The sequence below is a fragment of the Saccopteryx leptura genome, chromosome 2 (assembly GCF_036850995.1).
Source record: "Saccopteryx leptura isolate mSacLep1 chromosome 2, mSacLep1_pri_phased_curated, whole genome shotgun sequence".
Lineage (NCBI taxonomy): Eukaryota > Metazoa > Chordata > Mammalia > Chiroptera > Emballonuridae > Saccopteryx > Saccopteryx leptura.
In genome coordinates this window covers 323640458-323664046 of record NC_089504.1, presented here as the reverse complement: position 1 = coordinate 323664046, position 23589 = coordinate 323640458, and the positions used below count along the sequence as shown (strand labels likewise).

The 23589-nt window shown below is 38.4% G+C and overlaps 1 protein-coding gene across 2 annotated transcripts in view; it reads right to left on the bottom strand.

Moving 5' to 3' along the window:
* MED13 (mediator complex subunit 13) overlaps positions 1-23589 on the bottom strand; it is a 114384-nt gene that overhangs the window by 8211 nt on the left and 82584 nt on the right. For both annotated transcript variants that reach the window (XM_066363150.1, XM_066363152.1), the window contains exons 17-28: positions 23253-23414; positions 19689-19912; positions 18247-18436; positions 16880-17342; positions 13249-13468; positions 12398-12589; positions 11966-12189; positions 6729-6871; positions 6117-6275; positions 5818-6003; positions 2732-2874; positions 466-639 (exon numbers count right to left, since the gene is read on the bottom strand). In XM_066363150.1, coding sequence (XP_066219247.1) covers positions 466-639; positions 2732-2874; positions 5818-6003; positions 6117-6275; positions 6729-6871; positions 11966-12189; positions 12398-12589; positions 13249-13468; positions 16880-17342; positions 18247-18436; positions 19689-19912; positions 23253-23414 — 2480 coding nt within the window. The remainder of the gene's footprint in view (positions 1-465; positions 640-2731; positions 2875-5817; positions 6004-6116; positions 6276-6728; positions 6872-11965; positions 12190-12397; positions 12590-13248; positions 13469-16879; positions 17343-18246; positions 18437-19688; positions 19913-23252; positions 23415-23589) is intronic.

Sequence of the window (23589 nt, the reverse complement as noted above, 5' to 3'; positions counted from 1 at the left end):
CCAAAATAATGCATAACAAGAGGAGTGTAGTATGATTTAATTCAAAGAGTAACAGTATAATCATTAAAAGACCCAGTTTTTAATCTTGTATCTGCTACTAATATATGACTATGGACAAGTGAATTTTTCTGAACTTTAATATGCTCACCTAGTAATGAAATGGTTAAAGGTAATAGAAGGTTTCTCTCAACTCTAAATTTCATATGTGTAGTTGAAATAATATGAGCAAGGGTCCCAGAAATTGGATTTAAGAACTTCCAAAAGTTCAAACTTAGCATGAACTTAAAAATTAGACTTGTTTCATTATTATATAATTCTCTTTGTGATCTTGTGTAGAAAGTCATGTGGCAATGCATTTAAGAGCTTATACAAAAGCTAAAAGGTCTCAAAAACCCACTTCTATATTTCTAAGGACATAAGCCATCAATTAGTATTATTTAGGAATTGGAATAGAAATGGGAATACCTTAAGAAAAAGGGGACACTGATATTGTGCTTGAGGACATGCTGACCAGAACCAGTCAGGTAAGGGACCCGCTTTGGCAGTTGATACAAAGTAACCAAGGGCCAATGGTTGCTGAAGAATATTAGTTACTTCATCATGGGATTCTGTTGAAAGTAGTCGATCAGTACCCTGACCCTTAAAAAGACAAAATTAAAAGTGTGTTAGTTCAATTGATATATCTAGGCACTAGATATAAATACAGAATAGTTTATGGAAATCAGTCTCATAATTTTATCACTTCAATTTAAAAAATACTGACATTTATAATAGCATTATAAAAATGAGTTTTAGCCTGACCAGGCGGTGGCACAGTGGATAGAGAGTTGAACTGGAACGCAGAGGACCCAGGGTCGAGACCCCAAGGTTGCCGGCTTGAACATGGGCTCATCTGGCTTGAGCATAGGCTCACCAGCTTGAGCGCAGGGTCCACGGCTTAAACATGAGATCATAGACACGACCCCATGGTCGCTGGCTTGAGCAAAGGGTCACCTGCTCTGCAGGAGCCCTCCACGCCAGTCAAGGCACATATAAGAAAGCAATCAATGAACAACTAAGGGTGCTACAACGAATTGATGCTTTTCATCTCTCTCCCTTCCTGTCTGTCCCTCTCTCTCTTTCACTTAAAAAAAAAAGGTTTTAACAGTTGCATAAGGAAATGAATAAGCCAACTGTTTAAAGTTTGCATTATTATGCCAAATCCATGTTGTGTGTGTGTGTGTGTGTGTGTGTCTTTGAAGCTGACCAAAATATAAAATGTTCAATGAAATTTCAACATTATTTCCTAAAACTCCCTCAACTAATTCCTGACTGTCACACCCTCATCCAAAAGGTGGACTAAAATTTATTTAGCTTGTTCATCTAGACTACCTTTAAAATGCAATTAACAATGTTTCAAAAAGCATTGTAACAACATGAAGGGACAACTAACTATTAAGTGATGTCCATATCCCTTGGATTAGTCAATGTATTTCTAGGTATTTATTTTAAGGAAATAGACAAAATGAAAAATGATATGCATGAAAATGTTCACTGCAAAATTACCTATAACAAAAAAAAATAAATGTCCAACATTTTGGGAATGATATATCAAATTATGATAAAATAACAATGCAAAGTTAAAAAGTTATACTTACTGAAAACTACAATATAAATACATATTGGGAGATGATTTGTTACAAGTAAAAATAATTTTATTCAAGTGGTTGAGATTATCAGTGTTTTTCCTCATATATTTTTTTCAATATTGTCATAGCTTTTTAGTTAAGAAAATGAAAGAATGTAAGAAAAGACTGGAAAAAATCCTTATTTTAAAAAGTCAAATTCTAAACATATACATACTCTGATAAATAACCATTATATAAAATTTCATTCAAATAAAAATGTCCTTCTAATGAAGTCTAATTTGTTTGGAGTTCAAACAGAAAAAAAAAACTAGCCTGCTTCCATAACTGCTAAAAATAAACAGGTTGAAGGGCAGGGTGGTTAGTTTTTTCTGTACTTATGAGAAAATTAGTATTTATGTTCTTTGTCACAGCTATAGTATAAATGGCAGCTCTTAGAGCAATATACTGATTCTCAGATAATCCAATGCTATACTTGAGTAGAAGCTAGGATGAACTGATAGGAAAAGTATAAAATAAGGATTAATGCAAAGTAATCTACAAAATATGAAGTCAGGCCTAACCAGGTGGTGTCATAGTAGATAGAGCGTCAGACTGGGATGCAGAGGACCCAAGTTCGAAGTCCTGAGGTCACCGGCTTGAGCGCAGCGTCGCCGGTTTGAGCCCAAAGGTCGCGAGCTTGAAGCCTAATGTTGCCGGTGGGAGCCCAGGGTCGCTGGCTTGAGCAAGGGGTCACTCACTCTGCTGTAGCCCCCAGTCAAGGCACATATGAGAAAGCAATCAATGAACAACTAAGGTGCTGCAACTAAGAATTGATGCTTCTCATCTCTCCCTTCCTGTCTGTCTGTCCATATCTGTCTCTCTCTCTGTCTTTGTCACACACACACACACACACAAAAAAGAAAATATGAAGTCAGGGAAAGCAGAGTCACAGAGATTCTCTTAATAATGTACAGTTCAAAGTTCTCATGTCTATAAGGCAAAATGTACTATTAATCTCATTATTTGTTCATTTCCAAAGAAAAACAGTGCTGCTTCATAGATCAATTCATTACTAAGTTAATGATAACATTTAGATAAACCGAGCTTTTATAATAGTAGATTACCTTGCCAGCATCACCTCCATGAGGGTAATGAGATCCTGGAGAATGTACAGGAGACCCCGTTGGAGATGCAGGAATAATATTAATGAGATCAGGGTCAAGCTCATCTGCAGTGTCTAACAAATCAAAGAAACCCATTCCATCTGCTATAGGAGAAAGAAAAAAATATTAAATAGTACATTTTTCACATTTCATGGTTATTTACAGGAGAGTTAAAATTAATCTACCAACATCTACTGAATGTCTACCATGTGCCAAGTACTGTGCTAGGAGCCATATATATAATTATGCATAGCAGATGTGTGGTGGTGCAGCAGACAGAGCGTTGACCTGGAATGCTGAGGTTGCCTATTCGAAACCCCAGACTTGTCCGGTCAAGCCACATACAAGAAGCAACTGCTTCTTGTCTTCCCCACCTCTCTTTCTCATCAATAAAAAAATCTTTAAAAAAATAATTACATTTAAAAAATAATTACGCATAAGCAAGCATGTGGTACTCTGAATAATGCCTCCCCACAATGATGTCTACAGCCTAATCCCAGGAATCCGCCAATATGTTACATAAAAAACTTTGCAGCCTGACCAGACAGTGGCGCAGTGGATAGAGCGTCGGACTGGGATGCAGAGGACCCAGGTTCGAGACCCCGAGGTCGCCAGCTTGAGCGTGGACTCATCTGGTTTGAGCAAAGCTCACCAACTTGGACCCAAGGTCAATGGCTCGAGCAAGGGGTTACTCGGTCTGCTGAAGGCCCACGGTCAAGGCACATATGAGAAAGCAATCAATGAACAACTAAGGTGTTGCAACGAAAAACTGATGATTGATGCTTCTCATCTCTCTCCGTTCCGGTCTGTCCCTATCTATCTCTCTCTCTGACTCTCTCTGTCTCTGTAAAAAAAACAACAACAAACAAACAACTTTGCAGATATGATCAAGCTACAGATTTTGAAAGAGGGAGATAATTCTGGCTTAGACAGGTGGTCCAAGGTAATCATAGGGCCCTAATAAGAGGGAGGCAGTAGGGTTAGAGTCAGTGAAGGAAATGTGCCAATACTACACTGCTTGTGTGAAGATGGAAAAAAGGGCGGTGAGCAAGATGCAAATGGTCTCTAAAGCTGGCAAATGCAAGGACATAGATTGTCCTTTAGAGCTTCCAGAAAGAACCAATGATGCAAATTCTTTGACTTTAGCCCAGTTAAGACTTCTGACTTCTAGTACTAAAAGATGTAAGTGTGTTGTTCTAAACCAAGCATGTGGTAATTTGTTACAGCAGCAATAGGAAACTAACACAAAGCAAACACAGTATGCTGGAATTAAAATGTATTTAAAAAAGACTACTCGTAATTAATAGTTATTCTTTACTAGGAAGTAAAACATTCAAATTACTATATAACACAATAAAAGAAGAGAATAATTAATACCCATACTTGTGACTTTAAAGCTGTGCAGACATTTTCTAGGATAACTCAGAGCAACCAACAGAATATCATTTATTTTCTCTACTACTAAAATGCAATTTATAAATTCAGAAAAGTTACATCCCTACTTCGCCAGTCTATATAAATTACTACAGAATTTTGGCAAATCAAGACAGAAAGGAATATATGAGCTTCAAAGTGTGTGTACAGGTAACTCAACAGCACAGGCAAATAATAAGAAACATTTTTATGATGAATACTGGTTATTATTTTTATTTTTTTCAGAGAGAGAAAAGGGGGGGGAGAGGGAAAGAGAGAGAGAGAAATATCAGTCCATTTCTGTATGTGCCCTGACCAGGGATCTAACCAGCAACCCATGAGTATTATTAGGATGATAGTCTAACCAACTGACCACCTGGACAGTGACAATGTTGTCTTTTTTTTAATGTTTATTTTTATTGATTTTACAGAGAGAGAAAGGGAGAGAGGGAGACATACAGAGACATAGAGATATAGGTACATCAATCTGTTCCTGCATGTGTCCTGACCAGGGATCAAATCAACAACCTCTGTGCTTTGGGATGATGCTCTAACCAACCAAGCTAATCTGGCCAGGGCGCCAATGTTGTCTTTTTAAATAAGTAAATATTAATAAAGTAAGTCACAGCACCAGTTCTGATATCAGGAAGGTAGAAAAATGGTTAGTTTTCTGTTGCTGCTTTAACAAATTATCACAGACCTGACTTAAAACATCACATATTTATTCTTTTATCATTCTGGGGTCAAGAAGTACAAAATTAGTTTTATTGGGCTAAAATCAAAGTGCTGATCATTAGGCCAAAATCAAGGAACCAACAAGGCCATGCTCCCTCTAGAGCAGGGGTCTCAAACTCACGGCCAACGGGCCGCATTCGGCCCGCCGAACAATTCTGTGCGGCCCGCACACTAATCCACGAAGTTCAAAATATTTTGGATAAAATTAAGTAAGCCTAGGGGCCTACTTGTATTTTTCATTTCTCTAGCATCCTAGCTAGATATTAGCTTAGTTAACAGCAGTTGTGATGCGAACTACAGTTTCTGGTCGTTTTGTGACACTGAGTAAACTGCATGTACGATTGTGCTTGTTGTACTGATTTTTTTTTGTTTTCAACTGCAGTGAGAAAAGTGTTGCGTAACAGTTGCCTTTTGTAGACCTAGTGCGGCCCGCTGAAGGGCTGTGATCTTGCTCTGCGGCCCACATGCAGAGTTGAGTTTGAGACCCCTGCTCTAGAGTCTCCAGCGGATAATCTGTTTCCTTGTCTTTTCCAGCACCTAGAACTATATACCTTGGCTCATGGGCCCCTCCTCCATCTTCAGAGTCAGCAGTGTAGCACTGCTTTTCTCTGATTTTGCTTCCCTCTGTTTCTATCACTTGGCCTTGCCTCTTAGTGTATAGTCAAATTTCCCTCTTATAAGGATATATATGACTGAATTTAGGGCTAAGCCATCTCAAGAGTCTTAACTTAATCATATTTGCATGCAGTCTTTTTTTTCTTTGTCATATAAGAAAACATTCACAGGTTTCAAGGACATTCCCAAGACATGGTTATATTTTGTCTGATATTAATCAGCCTGTAAGTAGCCATAATCCTCAAGACTTGTATTTGCAAACCTTTAAAGAATAATTCACCTACCATTGTTGGGATTGAAAGCTAAGTCCAAATTTTCAGTGGTGTAAGTAGCTGAAGCTACTTGCACAGAAGCAGAAGTAGGGAACACAAGTATATGAGTACATGATGTATCCTGTGGGGTATTTAGCTGAGACGTCTGCATGTTTAGAGTGGTGCTTCTTCCAAATACAGAACCAGTTGACACAGAATCTGAAAGGAAAATGAAAGGTATTTTTTCTTTTAATAAATGAATCAATTTTACATAATATTTAGAAACTTAAGTGCATGAAGAATTAAATCTGATATAAACTAAAACAGCTAACCTGGCATAATAACAAAAGAGCCTTGGGGTTCCATTGCTACCAAGCAAGCACTGAGAATGCTGGGAGAGTCTGCAGCAGATATACCACACATTCTACACATGTCTTTGAGCCTTTTACTTAGAGATTGTAAATTTCGACGACTCAGCAAACAGCTCCAATCTGTGGGTATCAACAATAAGAAAAATAATATCCAAAATAACATCATTACTGACACCTGATAGAACCATCAACTAAAAGTGTCTCACTGATGATGTTACTCAACATCTTTATAGCCCTAGCTTCAATGTACATCAATATCAAATAGTATCTACTTAACAGAGGATAAGTTGAGTAATAAGCAGAAAGGGGGGAAAATGAAACATGAGAAATAACAACAGTAATAACACTGATATTAAAGTTGTAATATTGGAGAGTGTGCATTTAAAATTTGAATTAAGTCATTTGTGGCCTAGATATCCATGGTTCCTCTTTAAAAAAACAAAAATTACAACAAGAAAACCCTGTTTTTATAACCTATGCATTTTATTCAGTACACATACCTACATGTGGTCTGAACAGTATATGAATATAAAACAAATATTTAAGTACTAAATAATAGAAGCACAATTTTACCTTTCAATTCTCCATGACCAATCCTTCCTAGACGGCCAATTACAACTCTCCATGGTAATGAACTCATCTGCACAAGTCCTAAGCACCATTCCCACAGTTTCTGCAGACCAAATCTTCTAGCAGATCCTTTTTTCCTACGAGCCCTATTATGTAAAATAAAGTCATAACTATTTTTAAAATTCATATGACATTTCAAAAGAGCCCAAATTTGTGAAAAACTAGTCGCTTAATATTAATGCCTGAAACTTTCTACATAAGTTCTAAGCAAAAACATATGTAAAATCAAATGAGTGGCATGCTTGTTTGTGGGGTTTTTTTAAGGACGTACCATATTTCCACATGTGTAAGACGCACCCTTTTCTGAAAAATTTATTGTCTAAAAACTGGGAGCGTCTTATACAGTGGTTGTGGCTTTCAAATGCCATAGATGGAACTGAGGACAGAACAATATATGAAGACAGTGATTCGTCATCAGACACAGCTGAGGACAAACTAATGGATGGGAGTTTTGACAGTGATGAGGAGTTGTACGAATTTTATAATGAATTAAAACTTGAGTTCAGTAACTTTATATAATACACTATTTTCCTAATTTCAGGCCCCAGAATTAAGGTGTGTCTTATACATGAGAGTGTCTTATACATGGAGAAATATGGTCTATTAAAAACTTAACTCTGAATGAAAAACTGTCTATGAACCACCAAATTTCATCAAAACATTGCCTTTAAAAGGCCAATATTGCCTGACCAGGAGGTGGCGCAGTGGATACAGCATCGGACTGGGATGCTGAGGACCCAGGTTCGAGACTCCAAGGTCGCCACCTTGAGCACAGGCTCATCTGGTTTGAGCAAAAGCTCACCAGCTTGGAACCAAGGTCGCTGGCTCAAGCAAGGGGTCACTCGGTCTGATGAAGGCCCATGGTAAGGTACATATGAAAAAGCAATCAATGAACAACTAAAGTGTCGCAATGTGCAACGAAAAACTAATGATTGATGCTTCTCATCTCTCCGTTCCTGTCTGTCTGTCTGTCCCTGTCTATCCCTCTCTCTGACTCTCTGTCTCTGTAAAAAAGAAAAAAGATAAAAGGCCAATATTTTAAGTTTTATAAAACCATCAAGATTCTGCTGTAACAATTCAACTTTGCCCATTGGTTATGCTTTGCCAACCCTTGCTCTATAAGTTGAAGAATATTAAAAAACAAAACAAACAAACAAAAAGCACACTTCTCACACCAAACAACACTGTTGTATTTTCTGCATGCATGTCCTTTATTAGGCAAGTATGTAATATGAGCAATCTTGCTAAGCAACAGTAGCTATCATTTATCGAATACTTATAAAGACCAAGAATTATGCCTAGTTTACCTCATTTCATCCTAACAACCCTCTTGAGACATAAACTTATCTCAATTCTACAGAGAAGTGAGCTATAGCTCAGCTGGCTTAAAATCACATAGTAAATAGAAGAGTTGAGATTTGAACTCATCTCTATGACTCTAGAGTTGGACCTCTTTCTTAAGCATTCTCTAACTTCTACTTTCAGTAAAAAATGGCAACACTATCTTTGTATTGGAAAGGTAATATTATTCTTTCTCAGTTCTCTTCTTTATCCTTCACAGATAAAGCATACTCATTCCAAGGGTCACTTAATTAGTATAACTACCCAATTTAAAAAAATCAAAATTATGTCAAGGAAATGTATAAAATACTGCTTTAAGGCTTATAATCAATAAATCTTTATAATCAATAGAAAATTAAATGTTTCTATATTTTGCTTTTCAGCACAACTGTAACTTACTCATTAACTATTTCTGTACATAGCCAATTCTGAACTTATATAAAAAAGAATAGAACCAAATCTTCAAAATAAAAATTACTGCATGGACCTCCTTTTCAAGATCTCTTAGGGCCCTGGCCAGTTGGCATGTGGATGTCCCAGTTCGATTCCTGGTCAGGGCACATAAGAGAAGCAACCATCTACTTCTCCCCCCCTACCCCCCACCTTCCGCAGTCATGGCTCTATTGATTGGAGCACATTGGCCCAGGTGCTGAGGATGGCTTCATCAAGCCTCTATCTCAGGCACTAAAAATAGCTTGGTAGTGAGCATGGCCCCAAATGGGCAGAGCATCAGCCCCAGATGGGGATTGCTGGGTGGTTCCCAGTTGGGACTGTCTCTGTATCTTCCCTACTCTCACTTAAAAATATATCTTAGGTGGTATTCACTAGCTTTGAAACATATTACTAGAAATGTCTACTAAGTGATAACTAAACATGAGACTCACCTGTTGTGATCTATTAGTTACAGCCTTCTTAAATAAATAACCATGATATCTAATTACTACCAAGAAGAATTCTAAAAAGAAAGTCACCATTTTCAGAAGACACTCTAACATTTAAAATGGTAAAATTTTAGCCTGACTGGGCGCTGGCACAGTGGATACAGTGTTGAACTGGGACCCAGAGGACTCAGGTTCAAAACCCCAAGGTGCTGGCTTTAGCACAGGCTCATCTGGCTTAAGCATGGGATCATAGACATGACCCCATGGTCGCTGGCTTGAGCCCAAAGGTCAGTGACTTGAGCAAGGGGTCACTCACTCTGCTGTAGCCCCCTAGTCAAGGCACATATGAGAAAGCAATCAATGAACAACTAAGAAGACTAAGGAGCTGCAATGAAGAATTGATGCTTCTTATCTCCCTTCCTGTCTGTCTGTCCCTATCTGTCCTTCTCTCTGTCTTTTGTCACAAAAATAAAATAAAATGGCCTAACCAGGCGGTGGTGCAGTGGATGAAACTTTGGACTGGGATGCAGAGGACCCAGGTTCAAGACCCTGATGTAACCAGCTTGAGCACGGGCTCATCTGGTTTGAGCAAAGCTCACCAGCTTGGACCCAAGGTTGCTGGCACGAGCAAGGGGTTACTCCGTCTGCTGAAGGCCCGCGGTCAAGGCACATATGAGAAAGCAATCAATGAATAATTAAGGTGTCGCAATGAAAAACTGATGATTGATGCTTCTCATCTCTCTCCATTCCTGTCTGTCTGTCCCTATCTATCCCTGTCACTGTAAAATAAAGAGTTAATAAAAATAAAATAAAATGATAAAATTTAGTCCAGAATTTTAGAAAAAAAGTTAACTCAGTAAATTTAGGGATATATATTAGTGTACATAAAAAAAGCAAATGTTTTAGGGGGCTTTACTAGAATTTTTTGTGTGTGTGTGTGAGAAGAGATGGGGGTAAGGGAGAGGGAGAGGGACAGACGAGGACAGAAGGGGGAGAAATGAGAAACATCAACTGACAGTTGCAGCACCTTAGTTGTTCATTGCTTTCTCCTATGTGCCTTGACCTGGAGGGCTCCAGCCAAGTCAATGATCCCTTACTCAAGCCAGTGACCCTGGGATCATATCTATGATCCCACGCTCTAGCCAGTAACCTAAGAGTTTCATACCTGGGTCCTCAGCGTCCACGTCAATGCTCTATCCACTGCGCCACTGCCTGGTCAGGCTAAAATAATTTTTTTTAAGGTTTTCTTTTTGTTGTTTTTTTTTTTTTGTGACAGAGACAGAGAGAGTCAAACAGAGGGGCATATAGGGACAGACATACAAAAGGAAAAAATGAGAAGTATCAACTTTTTTTTTTTTAAAGAGACATAGAGAGAGGGATAGACAGGGACAGACAGGAACGAAGAGAGATGAGAAGCATCAATCACCAGTTTTTCATTGGGACACCTTAGTTGTTCATTGATTGCTTTCTCATATGTGCCTTAACCACCAACTGAGCAACCCCTTGCTCAAGCCAGTGACCTTGGGTCCAAGCTGGTGAGGTTTTTTTTGTTTTTTTTAAATTCATTTTAGAAAGGGGGGGCAGAAGGGGGTTGGAGCTGGAAGCATCAACTCCCATATGTGCCTTGACCAGGCAAGCCCAGGGTTTCAAACCGGCGACCTCAGCATTTCTAGTCGACGCTTTATCCACTGCGCCACCACAGGTCAGGCCGCTGGTGAGCTTTTTGCTCAAACCAGATGAACCCGCGCTCAAGCTGGCGACCTCGGGGTCTTGAACCTGGGTCTTCCACATCCCAGTCCGACGCTCTATCCACTGCACCACCGCCTGGTCAGGCGAGAAGTATCAATTCTTCACTGCAGCTCCTTAGTTGTTCACTGATTGCTTTCTCATATGTGCCCTTGATGGGGGAGGGGGGCTACAGCAGACTGAGTGACTCCTTGCTCGAGCCAGCGACCTTGGGCTCAAGGTGGTAAGCTTTGCTCAAACCAGATGAGCCCCCACTCAAGCTGGCAACCTCAGGGTCTCGAACCTGGGTTTTCTGCAACCCAGTCCAACGCTCTATCCACTGCACCACCACCTGGTCAGGCTTTTTTTAAGGTTTTACTGATTGATTTTTAGAGAGATAGAAAGCTGGAAGGAAGAGTGGGAAGCATCAACTCATAGTAGCTGCTTCTTGTATGTGCCTTGACCGGGCAAGTCCAAGGTTTCAAACTGGCAACCTCAGTGTTCTAGGTCAATGCTTTATCCAGTGTGCGACCACAGGTAAGCAGATTTTGTTTTAATTGCAGAGGGATTTCTAGTTTCATGTTTCAAAAAGTTTTCAGGCTAGGCCCTGGTGGGTTGGCTCAGTGGACAGGGCGTTGGCCCAGTAATTAACGTCCCAGCTTCGATTCCCAATCAAGGCACACAAGAGAAGTGACTATCTGCTTCTCTCCCTCTCTCTCCCCCTTCTCTCCCTCTTCTCCCGCAACCAGTAGCTCGAGCTTTGGCCCTAGGCACTGAGGATAGCCCACTTAATCTGAAGGAGTCAGCCTCAGGCGCTAAAAATAGCTCATACTGGAGTCGGAGCATCAGCCCCAGATGGGGGTTGCTGAGTAAATCCTGTCGGGGTGCATGTAGAAGTCTGTCTCACTATCTCCCCTCCTCTCACTTTAAAAAAAAAAAATTTTTTTTTCAGGCTAAAATCATTCCTTCAAGCTTTATTACATAGAATTTAGGGACCTTAATCTCTTTTGTCTCTGAAATAGATTAATCAAAATTATTTTAATTCTCTTAATTATACAATATAAATATTTACTACAAAAAGGTAAGAACACCCACAATCCCAAGACTTAATATTTTAAGTATATGATCTTCAAAACCGGTTTTCTACTAATAAAAAATAAAACATAACTACTATGTCTATGAATTTTTAAAAACAGAGATGATACAATGCTACATTTAAGGGAATATAAGTACCTATTTGGAACATCGATGTTAATAATACAAGTTTCTAAAAGTTCTCCATATAGATCTGTGCAAGAAGCAAGAATCCATCTTTGATCATGTGATAAACAGTATCCCACAAAAAGAACATTATATTTCTGTCCAGCTTCTCCAAATGTTTCTCCTAGTTCTGTCTGTTTATCCTTCACTGGAGCCAGAATAAAAGGAGGTGTATAAAGTCGAATACACTCTGGTCTCTATAAAACAAAAAAAAATTAAGGTACTGTGGTAATACACAATCATAGAAAAATCTTCTACTGAAAAGGTCTTTATTAAATATGTGATAAATTATCTCAACCCAATTATAAGATAATTAAAAAATGAGAGCTAAACAGATATTTGTATTTAGTTTAAAATAAAATCATATAGTTTTTCAGTAACTCTGGTCATGGAAAATGTACTTACATCAGGACTTTTAAGAGCAGTTTCCATGGCTAACCCTGGACCAAACCCAGTCAATGTTTTCACATTGGTTGATGTTGGAAGGGGTCTCCGACACTGGGTAAAGGCCGAAAAAGCCAGGGACTTTAAATGCTGGGTATAGATCTGTCTATCTTCGTGTTTCACAGGTTGCAACAGGTACTGACAAGGGACAATCTAAGAATTTATAGGCAAATATAACAAATGTTAAATTCTAACGAGAATAAAAAGGACTGTGGATTTTAAACTCAAAACTTTACCTAGAAAATTTAAACAAAACCAAATTAAAATGATAAGTCAAAGAATTCTGTAGAATTTTAATAGTCAATTTTACCAATAAGTTATGTAAAAACCTTCACAAATTTCTACATAGCAGTTATACTGATAATGCTGCTGACTAGTCCTGTTGTAGTCTATAAAGAAATAATTCAAAATCTCTGTAAAATAACAATATGGTTAAATTCTTTCTACATTTACTTGCAATCTGTCTTTATTTAGAACTCTAGCTTCTAAAGGTCCATACTCAATTTCTGTATTTAAGTTTATGAATTTAAAAACTGGTTTATAAAAAATAACACAGGAGAAAGATTTAATGTACTTAATACAATCTTACAATCTTCATTTCTCATTATTAGAGTGGTTCCTTTTCTTTCCATTATTATAAATTCTGGGCCCTCTAAGGGCTCTAGGGCTCACTAGTACACTATCACTTAAAATAAAATCGATATAATAGAACCAAGGTTTTAGAAAATCAATTTAGACACAGAATAGTATCTTTGAAACTTCTGTCAACACTAACATTTTTATATAAATTTATCTGCAACAATCATTCTTACCTGTACAGAAACAGTACTCTTAATATGAGGAGGAAGAGTCTGGACCATTTCCAGAAAGCATCGAAGTAGCCCCAAAGTCCATATATTAGAAGAATTAGTGCTCTCATCTTTATTTTCATATGTAAAAGGATCAATTATATAAACGACAATTGCAGGTGGATAAGTGATTGCATGTGAGTCACCATCTGTGGGGATACCCACTTTATCCCGATCCATCATGCTAAAATTCAAGGTAGAAATAAATAAAGACAGGGAAAAAATTGTATTATACCTTTCTTAGGGTAGCATTAAAACAGGTTCTTTTCTTCCCCCTCCCCCCTCAAAGCAGGTTCTTAACATCTCATTCCCTTTCAGAGAGCTTCTCTAAAAATTAAGGACCTCTTTTTCTCTTCAGAGAAAACCATAAACACTGAATATACAATGTCATGGCATATAAAAGTTCCTTGTGTGGAGGTCTTGCACTAAAAAAAAAGATTTCTTTAAAACCACAGAGTATTAGAAACGTTAGAGGGCTTAGTGCTTAGATGACAAAACTGAGACAAAGATAAATTAAATGAGCTGCCCAGGATCAAAAAGAAGTAAGATTTCCAAACTTAGTCAATGTTCTATTACATTTTTAGCTATACACGTTCATTTCATACTGCACACCACTTCTAAAGGTAAATAGGTTCATTCTTTGATGATGATAGGATTTTTTTAAAACTCCAAATATACTGAGCCTGACCTGTGGTGGTGCAGTGGATAAAGTGTCAACTTGGAACACTGAGGTCACCGGTTCGAAACCCTGGGCTTGCCTGGTCAAGGCACATATGGGAGTTGATGCTTCCTGATCCTCCCCCCGTTTCTTTCTCTCTCTCTCTCTCTCTTGCTAAAATGAGTAAATAAAGACTTAAAATATATATATATAAAAACTCCAAATATACTGAAATATGAATGGATCAATCCAGCTAATTAATAGTTAATTTTTACTAATATAAATGAATGTAACTTTGGGCAAAACTGCATCCAGGTGGCTGAAAGAGATAACCAAGCTAAGGCTAACCTATAAATCAAATCAGAAGCTCATTCAATACCTTCTTCATTAAAGGAATGAAGAGAGATGTCATCATCATTGTCATAAATAACACAAGCATTTGAAAGCACTGTGTAAAGCAGTGGTTTACAACCTTTTTACACTAAGGAACCAGAGAAGACAGAATTATTTTGGAGACACTAGGGCAGAAGTCATGCTGAGCATAAGCTAATTTGACTAAGATTGTTGGGTCTATAACATTCATACAACATAAGGGTGGTTAACTCTTTCACCAATTGGCACAAAATTTCTGGTGGACTGGTCCGTACACTGGCGGCTGGAAAACACTGGTATAAAGCACTTAATATGCATTAAGAACTCTAGCTTAATATTGCTAGAGTTTCTACTGCTCCTATTTTACAGATAAGGAAACAGGCTTAGAAAGGTTAGATAACTTTCCCAAAATCACATAACCAGTAATTGGAAGAGCTGAGGTTTAAATTTTGGTACAACTCTTAAGCCTTTGACAAGGCAGTGGCACAGTGGATAGAGTGTCGGACTGGGATACGGAGGACCCAGGTTCAAAACCCCAAGCTCGCCAGCTTGAGCACAGGCTCATCTGGTTTGAGCAAGGCTCACCAGCTTGAGCCCAAGGTCACTAGCTTGAGCAAGGGATCACTCGGTCTGCTGTAGCCCACGGTCAAGGTACATATGAGAAAGCAATCAATGAACAACTAAGATGAGCAACGAGGAATTGATGCCTCTCATCTCTCTCTGTCTGTCCCTTTCTCTGTATCTGTCACAAAAAGAAAACACACACACACACACATACACACAAAAAACAGGCTAGTTCAATAGTGACTTTCTAAATCACTGGAGTAATTTGCATAGGCAAATCTACTGAGCAATTATGTCACTGAAAATATTCCAACATTATAAGATTGTTGGACTAAATGGTTTTTAAGGGCTTAATTCCAAGCCTGAGTTCTAGAATTCTGTGATAAAGAATTTTATTTATTTATTTTTAAATTTTTTTAATTTTTTCAGGGACAGAGAGAGAGTCAGAGAAAAGGATACATAGGGACAGACAGACAGGAACAGAGAGATGAGAAGTATCAATCATTAGTTTTTCGTGGCAGCGCCTTAGTTGCTCATTGATTGCTTTCTCATATGTGCCTTGACTGCGGGCCTTTAGCAGACCGAGTAACCCCTTGCTTGAGCCAGCGACCTTGGGTCCAAGCTGGTGAGCTTCTTTTTTTTTTTTTTGCTTAAGCCAGATGAGCCCGCGCTCAAGCAGGTGACCTGAGAGTCTCGAACCCGGGACCTCCGCATCCATCCCAGTCCGATGTTCTATCCACTGCGCCACCGCATGGTCAGGCTGTGATAAAGAATTTATCAGGCCCTGGCCAGTTGGCTCAGCGGTAGAGCGTCAGCCTGGCGTGCGGGGGACCCAGGTTCGATTCGCGCCAGGGCACATAGGAGAAGCACCCATTTGCTTCTCCACCCCCACCCCCTCCTTCCTCTCTGTCTCTCTCTTCCCCTCCCGCAGCCAAGGCTCCATTGGAGCAAAGATGGCCCGGGCGCTGGGGATGGCTCCTTGGCCTCTGCCCCAGGTGCTAGAGTGGCTCTGGTCACTCGCGGCAGAGTGACGCCCCGGAGGGGCAGAGTATCGCCCCCTGGTGGGCAGAGCATCGCCCCTGGTGGGCGTGCCGGGTGGATCCCGGTCGGGCGCATGCGGGAGTCTGTCTGACTGTCTCTCCCTGTTTCCAGCTTCAGAAAAAATAAAAAATAAAAATAAAAAGAATTTATCATAGTGGTGCAGTGGACAGAGTGTTGAACTGGGATGCAGAGGACCCAGGTTCAAAACCTCGAGCTTACCAGCTTTAGCACAGACCCTATCCAACTTGAGCATTGTTGGGTCACTGGCTTGAGCATGGCTTGACCAAGGGGTCACTCACTCTGCTAGAGCCCCCCAGTCAAGGCACATATGAGAAAGAAATCACTGAACAACTAAGGAGCTGCAACAAAGAACTGATGCTTCTCATCTCTCTCCCTTCCTGTCTGTCCCTCTCTCTGTCTCTGTAACAACAAAAAAAGATTTTGGTCTTAGCCTTGAAATTTTAGTTTTTATAATGTTCAATGTTTTACTTATAAAATTATAATTATAATGAAGACTCTTTATAACTCTTTATAAATTCTTTTTTTTTTTTTTTTTTTTTTTTGGTGACAGAAAGACAGAGAGGGACAGATAGGGATAGACAGACAGGAAGGGAGAAAGATAAGAGGCACTGATTCTTTGTTGCAGCACCTTAGTTATTCATTGATTGCTTTCTCATATGTGTCTTGACAAGGAGGCTCCAGTAGACCGAGTGACCCCTTGCTCAAGCCAGCGACCTTGGGCTCAAGCTGGTGAGGTGTGCTCAAACCAGATGAGCCCGCGCTTAAGCCAGCGACCTCAGGGTTTCAAACCTGGGTCCTCTGCGTTCCAGTCCGATGCTTTATCCACTGTGCCTCCACCTGGTCAGGCCACTCTTTATGTTCCCACAATGACTGTCTTATTCAGACAAAAAGAAGCATCATATATTTATATTTCTGAAAAATTAGTGTATGTAAAAGTACCTTTCAGATATATCAGGATGTGGCTGACTGGGAAGAGATGATGATTCTCCAGAAACCCCGGCCGTTTGTAGACCTGATGACGGCTGCCCCCCCAGCTGGCCATTCTGAACTGTACTTGCTTGTGCAGACAGGGATCCTGTAGCACTACTATTCATATTGCCAAAGGGTGGAAATGAAGGTAATTTATTTGATGATACTCCACTATTCAAGTTAGAGGATGACGAAGATGAAGTTGAAGTTGTGGTTAAAGTTGAATTAGCTGAGGCAACCGAAGAAGACACAGTAACACCCGAAGTCATTGTCACAGTGCTGCTTGCTGCAGATGCTACGGTGGCAGATGGAGTATTAGCATTTCCAGTACTTGTCATCTGAGGTGGAGTAATCAAAGATTGACTTGTAGGGGCAACTAAATTTGGCTGTGAAAGTAGAGAGCTGTCCAATGTCTGGGAAGCAAGATAAGGACCTAAAGATAAATAAAAACAGGCAGGGTATTTAATTTTTTATTTCACTGACTGGTTATTTATTCAACTATATAAATAGTAATATCTAGTTGATGCTTTTTTGGTAATTACCTTCCCTAACTTGTTTGCTAAGAGTGTAGCAAACACTGGCTATTTTCCTAGAAAGCAAAGAAACAAATTTTAAATGGAATTGAAAAGGTAAACTAGTATTTCCGTACAAAATTAAAAAATGGTTTCCATGAAAATATAATAAAATTCTATTTCCTGGGCATAATTCATTAACTGTAAATGACATGTCTAACAAACTTTTATCAAACCATTCAAAAGGTTCCTAAATCACAGGTTAAACAAATATTGGCTATACTGGGAGCTAATGAAATAAAAAGAAGAAATGTCTCTTTAGATTAAGTCTAAAGTAAGTCCATTGATATTTAATCCTAGAGTGTTAAAAGCAAGCCTTAAAATAGCCATCATTTTCTTAGTTCTAACAAAAACTACTTCCTCATGTCATAGAGTTAACTACAAGTATTTTATCATTAAACCATTAACAAATCAAAAATCTTAATGTTAATAAACTTGACTAAAAACAAAAATTCACCAGATCCTACAGAAGCAACAAAAAATATTTATAACCCACAATTTCCTCCTACCTGATGGGATCCCTATGGCACAGATCAGCAGACTTTTTCTATAAAGGGTCAGAGAGTAATATTTCAGGCTTTGTGGGTCATAGTCTCTGTCACAACTACTCAGGTCTGATCTTGTAGCACAAAAACAGCCATGGACAATATGTAAATAATAAACATCACTGTGTTCCAATAAAATTTTATTTACAAAAACAGCTGGTGGACTGAGCCATACTTTGCTAATAACACTGTCCTTATGTAATAAATACAAATTCAATACCTAGGTCATATCTGCAGACTTGTGCATAAAGCTTGAGTTTAGAAAATGCTTCATTGTTACCATCAGCTGCCTGAGAAAACCATTCGGCTACCAACTTTTCTGACAGTTTCTTTGATGCAGTAGGTCCAACTCTCATGATCCCATCTGCCAGTAGTCGAGAAATAGGTCTATGTTGACCTAATCGACAGGACTACAAATACACACACAAAAAAGCAAACTTAGTGAAATTATTATAGTATTTGAGTGCATATTATAAAATAAAGCATTTATGATATTTAAAATAAGCTTTATCACTTTTAATTAACATTTGGGATAAAAATACCAAAGATGAAATGGTGCTATATAGGTCATTTTCTTTTTACATTAGAACTCCACTAAACTTCTTGCAAATTAAAATATCTTAAATGAAATAAAACACCTCAATAATAATAATAGCACTAGAACTATGTGACTTGAATAATGAGAACTGGTAGAATAGAGAAATAAATCAGCATAAAAATGCAGTTATTTTAAGTTGGACATCTATCCCAATTCATGTATGTAAATACATATATCCATAAATGAAATAAAAATTGGTATATAAATACATTATGTATTTGCCAGCTCTCCCTCCAATTCTGTGGGCTATTGAAGTCTGTTGTAAGAAGCCCACTATTAAATAATTTACCCTACTGGGTTAAGAAAAAATTTAGATAGAATTAATCCACTATAAGGCTTTCAAAGGCTCTAAACATCTATGAATAGTAAAATTCTATAAGGTATAGGTATATAATATACAATGTTTTCCCAAACCTATTTAACTATGGAACTTTTTCCTAGGAAGATTTTGTAGGACTACTTTTCCAAACAACACTCTTTGGAAAATATTTATTTCTACAAAATATATTACAGATACCTTGTAATTAAGTGGAACATTTGTAAGGAGTTAAACTAGCACAAATAAATTCAGATTGTAAACACTTTAAATTTGTAATCATTGTACTCCATGATGGATATAACATGAGAATTATAACATAAGCTTAGTCAAGAATTTCAGAAATGAAATAAATTTTCTAAGATTTAGCACAGTTTCATTTTATGTATGAGGAAAGTAAAATCAGTACCTAAGATCCTAGAGAATAAGGACTAGAATTTTTATAAATGTAACTTTCCTTAGCTATTTAACAATGCTACCGTTTATTTTAGAAAAATTACCTTAAATGGGACATATATGCTCTTAATTTCCCATCCATTATGTCACTTTCCACCATAAGCCATGCCACATACATCTAACAAAGGGTCTGGGTCAAATGTTGTAAAGACTGTAACTTGCTAGTAAGAGAAGTAAACATCTGACACCATTACTACTCAGTCCCAATCAACTAAACTGCCCAGTATAATTTACATATAAACATAAAAATAATATGGTAGTTTTAAAATACCACTGTTTTTTAACCACCTACCTCATATATTGCAGTAAGATCTCTAAAAAAACTTTTGGCTCCATTTAACAAGGCTTCATTTTCTGGACATAATACAACATAGGCTATATCTCTTTGAGATCCATAGGGTTCCAGCATAAGTCTCTCCCAATAAGGGAGAGCAAATGGAGAAAGCACCAGAAAATCATAATCATAACTCAACAAAAATGTGGGGATTGGCAGTGGTTCTGGAGATTCATCAGTTCCTAAATAAAAAAGATGTATTTTAAGAAAACATTTAAAAGCAGTATATTTTTGCCTGGCCTGCAGTGGCACAGTGGATAAAGCGTCGACCTGGAACACTGAGGTCGCGGGTTTGAAACTCGGGGCTTGCCGGGTCAAGGCACATATAGGAGTTGATGCTTCCTGCTCCTTCCCAACTTCTCACTCCCTTCTCCCTCCCCTCTCTAAAATGAACAAATAAAATCTTAAAAAAAAAACCAGTACACTTTTTTATTTAAATGTCAAAAGTTACAAAAGTCATTATTAGTAGTAAAAATATTTTATTAAAGACAAAAAATACTTAAAGCCAGTGAATGAGACTTTTCCATAGTTAGGAATTTGCTTAGTGATCTTTAAAAAACATGATGTATGCCTGACCAGTGGTAGCACAGTGGATAGTTCATCAAACTGGGAATCTGAGGTTCCAGGTTTGAAACTTCAAGGTCACCATCTTGAGTGTGGGATCACTAATTGCTTCTTGTACATGCCCTGACCAGGGATTGAACAAATAGTGCCTTCTACTGAGCCACTCGGCTAGGGCCCAAAGATCTTTATTTTTATTAACTCAATTAATCCTCACAAAATTCATATAAGGCAGATAGCAATATTAGTCTCATTTTAGAAATGAAAAAACAGGAATGGAAAAGTTAAGCAACTTGTCCAGTAAGATACAAAGACTGGCAGAAGCAGGATTAGAAACCAGGAAATCTTCCCTCACAGTCTATAGACTCTTCTACCTCTCAAACTATAATGAAACAACCATTTTCACCCATCCACTCAGCACCTTACTAGTAAGGGTTTGAAGAAACAGAAATTTTACTGGTGGGAGTTTAAATTGATATTATAGAACTTATTTGGTGATTTTTTTAAGCTAGTGGGAGAGAAGGGAGGATGGGGAAGGGAGAGAGATGAGAAGTATCAATTTTTCGTTGCAACACCTTAGTTGTTCATTGATTGCTTCTCAAATGTACCTTGACCGGGGGGCTCCAGTTGAGCCAGTGAACCCCTTGATCAATCCAGCAACCTTGGGGCATCAAGCCAGTGACCATGGAGTTTCAAACATGAGACCTCTGCATCCCAGGTCTATGCTCCATCCATTGTTCCACCATCAGTACAACAGCTATATACATACATATATATATTTATATATTTTAAAAACATACACAAATACTCTAAGCCAAGGATGTTTGAATTACAGAAAAATAGTTGTAATGATGATGATGAAACCAATCTACATGTCCATAAGCAGCACACTGGTAAAATAGTATCATGTGTAAAGTACCATGAAACAAATGCAGCCATTAAAAAGAAAAAAAAAAAGGAAGACTTCTCTATATATACTGATTAGTAAAAACTGTGTATATGTCTATAATTTTGGATTGATGGATTTTTTTTTAGCATGTATGAAAGTGGGGGGGACAGAGACAGGAAAGGAGAGAGATGAGAAGCATCAACTCATCATTGTAGCACTTGAGTTGTTCATTGATTGCTTTCTCATATGTGTCTTGATGGGGAAGGATAGTTCCAGCTGAACCAGTGACCCTGGGTCAAGTCAGCAACCTTGGGCTTCAAGCAACAGACCTTTGAATTCAAGTCAGTGACCATGGGGTCATGTCTATGATCCCATGCTCAAGCCAGGGACCCTGTGCTCAAGCTGTTGACCTGGGGGTTTCAAACCTGAGTCCTCAGTATCCCAGGTCAATGATCTATTCTACTGTACCACCACCTGGTCAGGCCAATTTTGGTTTTAAAAAGAATGTAAAACCATTATAATTAACCTGCATTTTCACTGAATCTCAAGTGTTTTTTATGATTAAAATTATTTAGCCATTAATAAAAGGAGGAAAAGGAAAATATGAGCAAATATACTACTTCTGTATATAATGCATTCTAAAACCATGGATGAAAGTCATTCATTTCAATGTTAAGAACTATTATTCCAGATATATTTTAATCATTATTTTTTATTAATTGAGTTTTTAGAGAGAGGAGAGAATGAGAGAGAGAGAGAGTGTGTGTGTGTGTGCAGAGAAGGTACAGAAAGCATCAATTCATAGTAGTTGCTTCTTGTATGTGCCTTGACCAGGCAAGCCTAGGGTTTTGTACTGGTGACCTCAGCATTCCGGGTCAACACTTTATCTAATGCACCACCACAGGTCAGAGATAGATAGATAGATAGATAGATAGATAGATAGATAGATAGATAGATAGATAGATATTTTTTTTTTTTACAGAGAGACAGAGGGATAGACAGGGACAGACAGGAACAAAGAGATGAGAAGCATCAATCATTAGTTTTTCATTGCGCATTGTGACACCTTAGTTGTTCATTGATTGCTTTCTCTTTTGTGCCTTGACCGCGGGCCTTCAGCAGACTGAGTAACCCCTTGCTTGAGCCAGCGACCCTGGGTCCAAACCGGTGAGCTTTTGCTCAAACCAGATGAGCCCGTGCTCAAGCTGGTGACCTCGGAATCTCGAACCTGGGTCCTCCGCATCCCAGTCCGACGCTCTATCCACTGCGCCACTGCCTGGTCAGGCCAGGCCAGATATATTTTAAAAGCTCCAATTAAATCCCACCTTTCAGAGCCAATCTTCAACAGATAATTCAATATTTTTTGAATGTTCTTTTCTATTACAGTTGAACATAAATATACTGTACACATCCCAGTATTCATTTGCTATTCTTGTCACAAATTTCTGTCTTTGCTTTTTTTTCTTTCCTGAAACCTTGAGAACTTTTGTTACTAGTACTACCTGTTCTTTTTACCCAATTTTTCCTTTAATTTTGTAAAATGATGACTTATAAAAAATCTTACTGGTCAGTCTAATATGTAAAAACAACTCTAAGTAGCCTGATGAGGCAGTGACGCAATGGATAAGAGTATTGGCCTGGGACACGGAGGACCCAGGATGGAAACCCCGAGGTCCCCGGCGTGAGCCTCGGTTCATCCGGCTTGAGCGTGGTGTTACTGGTGTAGCCCCCTGGTCAAGGCACATATGAGAAAGCAATCAATGAACAACTGAGGTGCTGCAACAAAGAATTGATGCTTCTCATCTCTCTCCTTTTCTATCTGTCACTCTCTCTGTCTCTCTTGTTAAAAACTAACAAACCTCTCTAAGTAAAATTGTTCTTTCCGAAGTGGAGTAGAGAATCAAACTGAATGCTGGAAATATTGAAAGTAAAAAAGGCTAAGACTGACCACGCTGCCTTAAGTCAAGTATATACCACAAAAATGTTTAAGGAAAACTGTGCTTATTCAAGTTGCACAAAGAAATCAAGAACAGATGTAAAATTAGTCAATATACATACTATAAGTTACTTACCATAAGAACCTCGGCCAGCCATTTTATGAAATTGTTGCCAAGTGAGAGGACCTTGAACCCCCCACGGCCTTACTGTTCTTTTTTTCTGAATGGCATCCTGAAGAACTGGCTGAAGTGATAGGAGCATTCGAAGTATATCCTGTGAGCACTGCATACTCACATCTACAGACCATTAAAAAATAAATAAGAATTGCTGTTGCCAAGTGAAAGGAATAAAATTTTAAGATAACAAGAAATACATGTAGAGAAGATTAAGCATCTGTTTGACATAATTTTATAATTAAAACACTCTAAAGACTCCACCAAAAAACTATTAGAAGTTGCAAGGTACAAAATC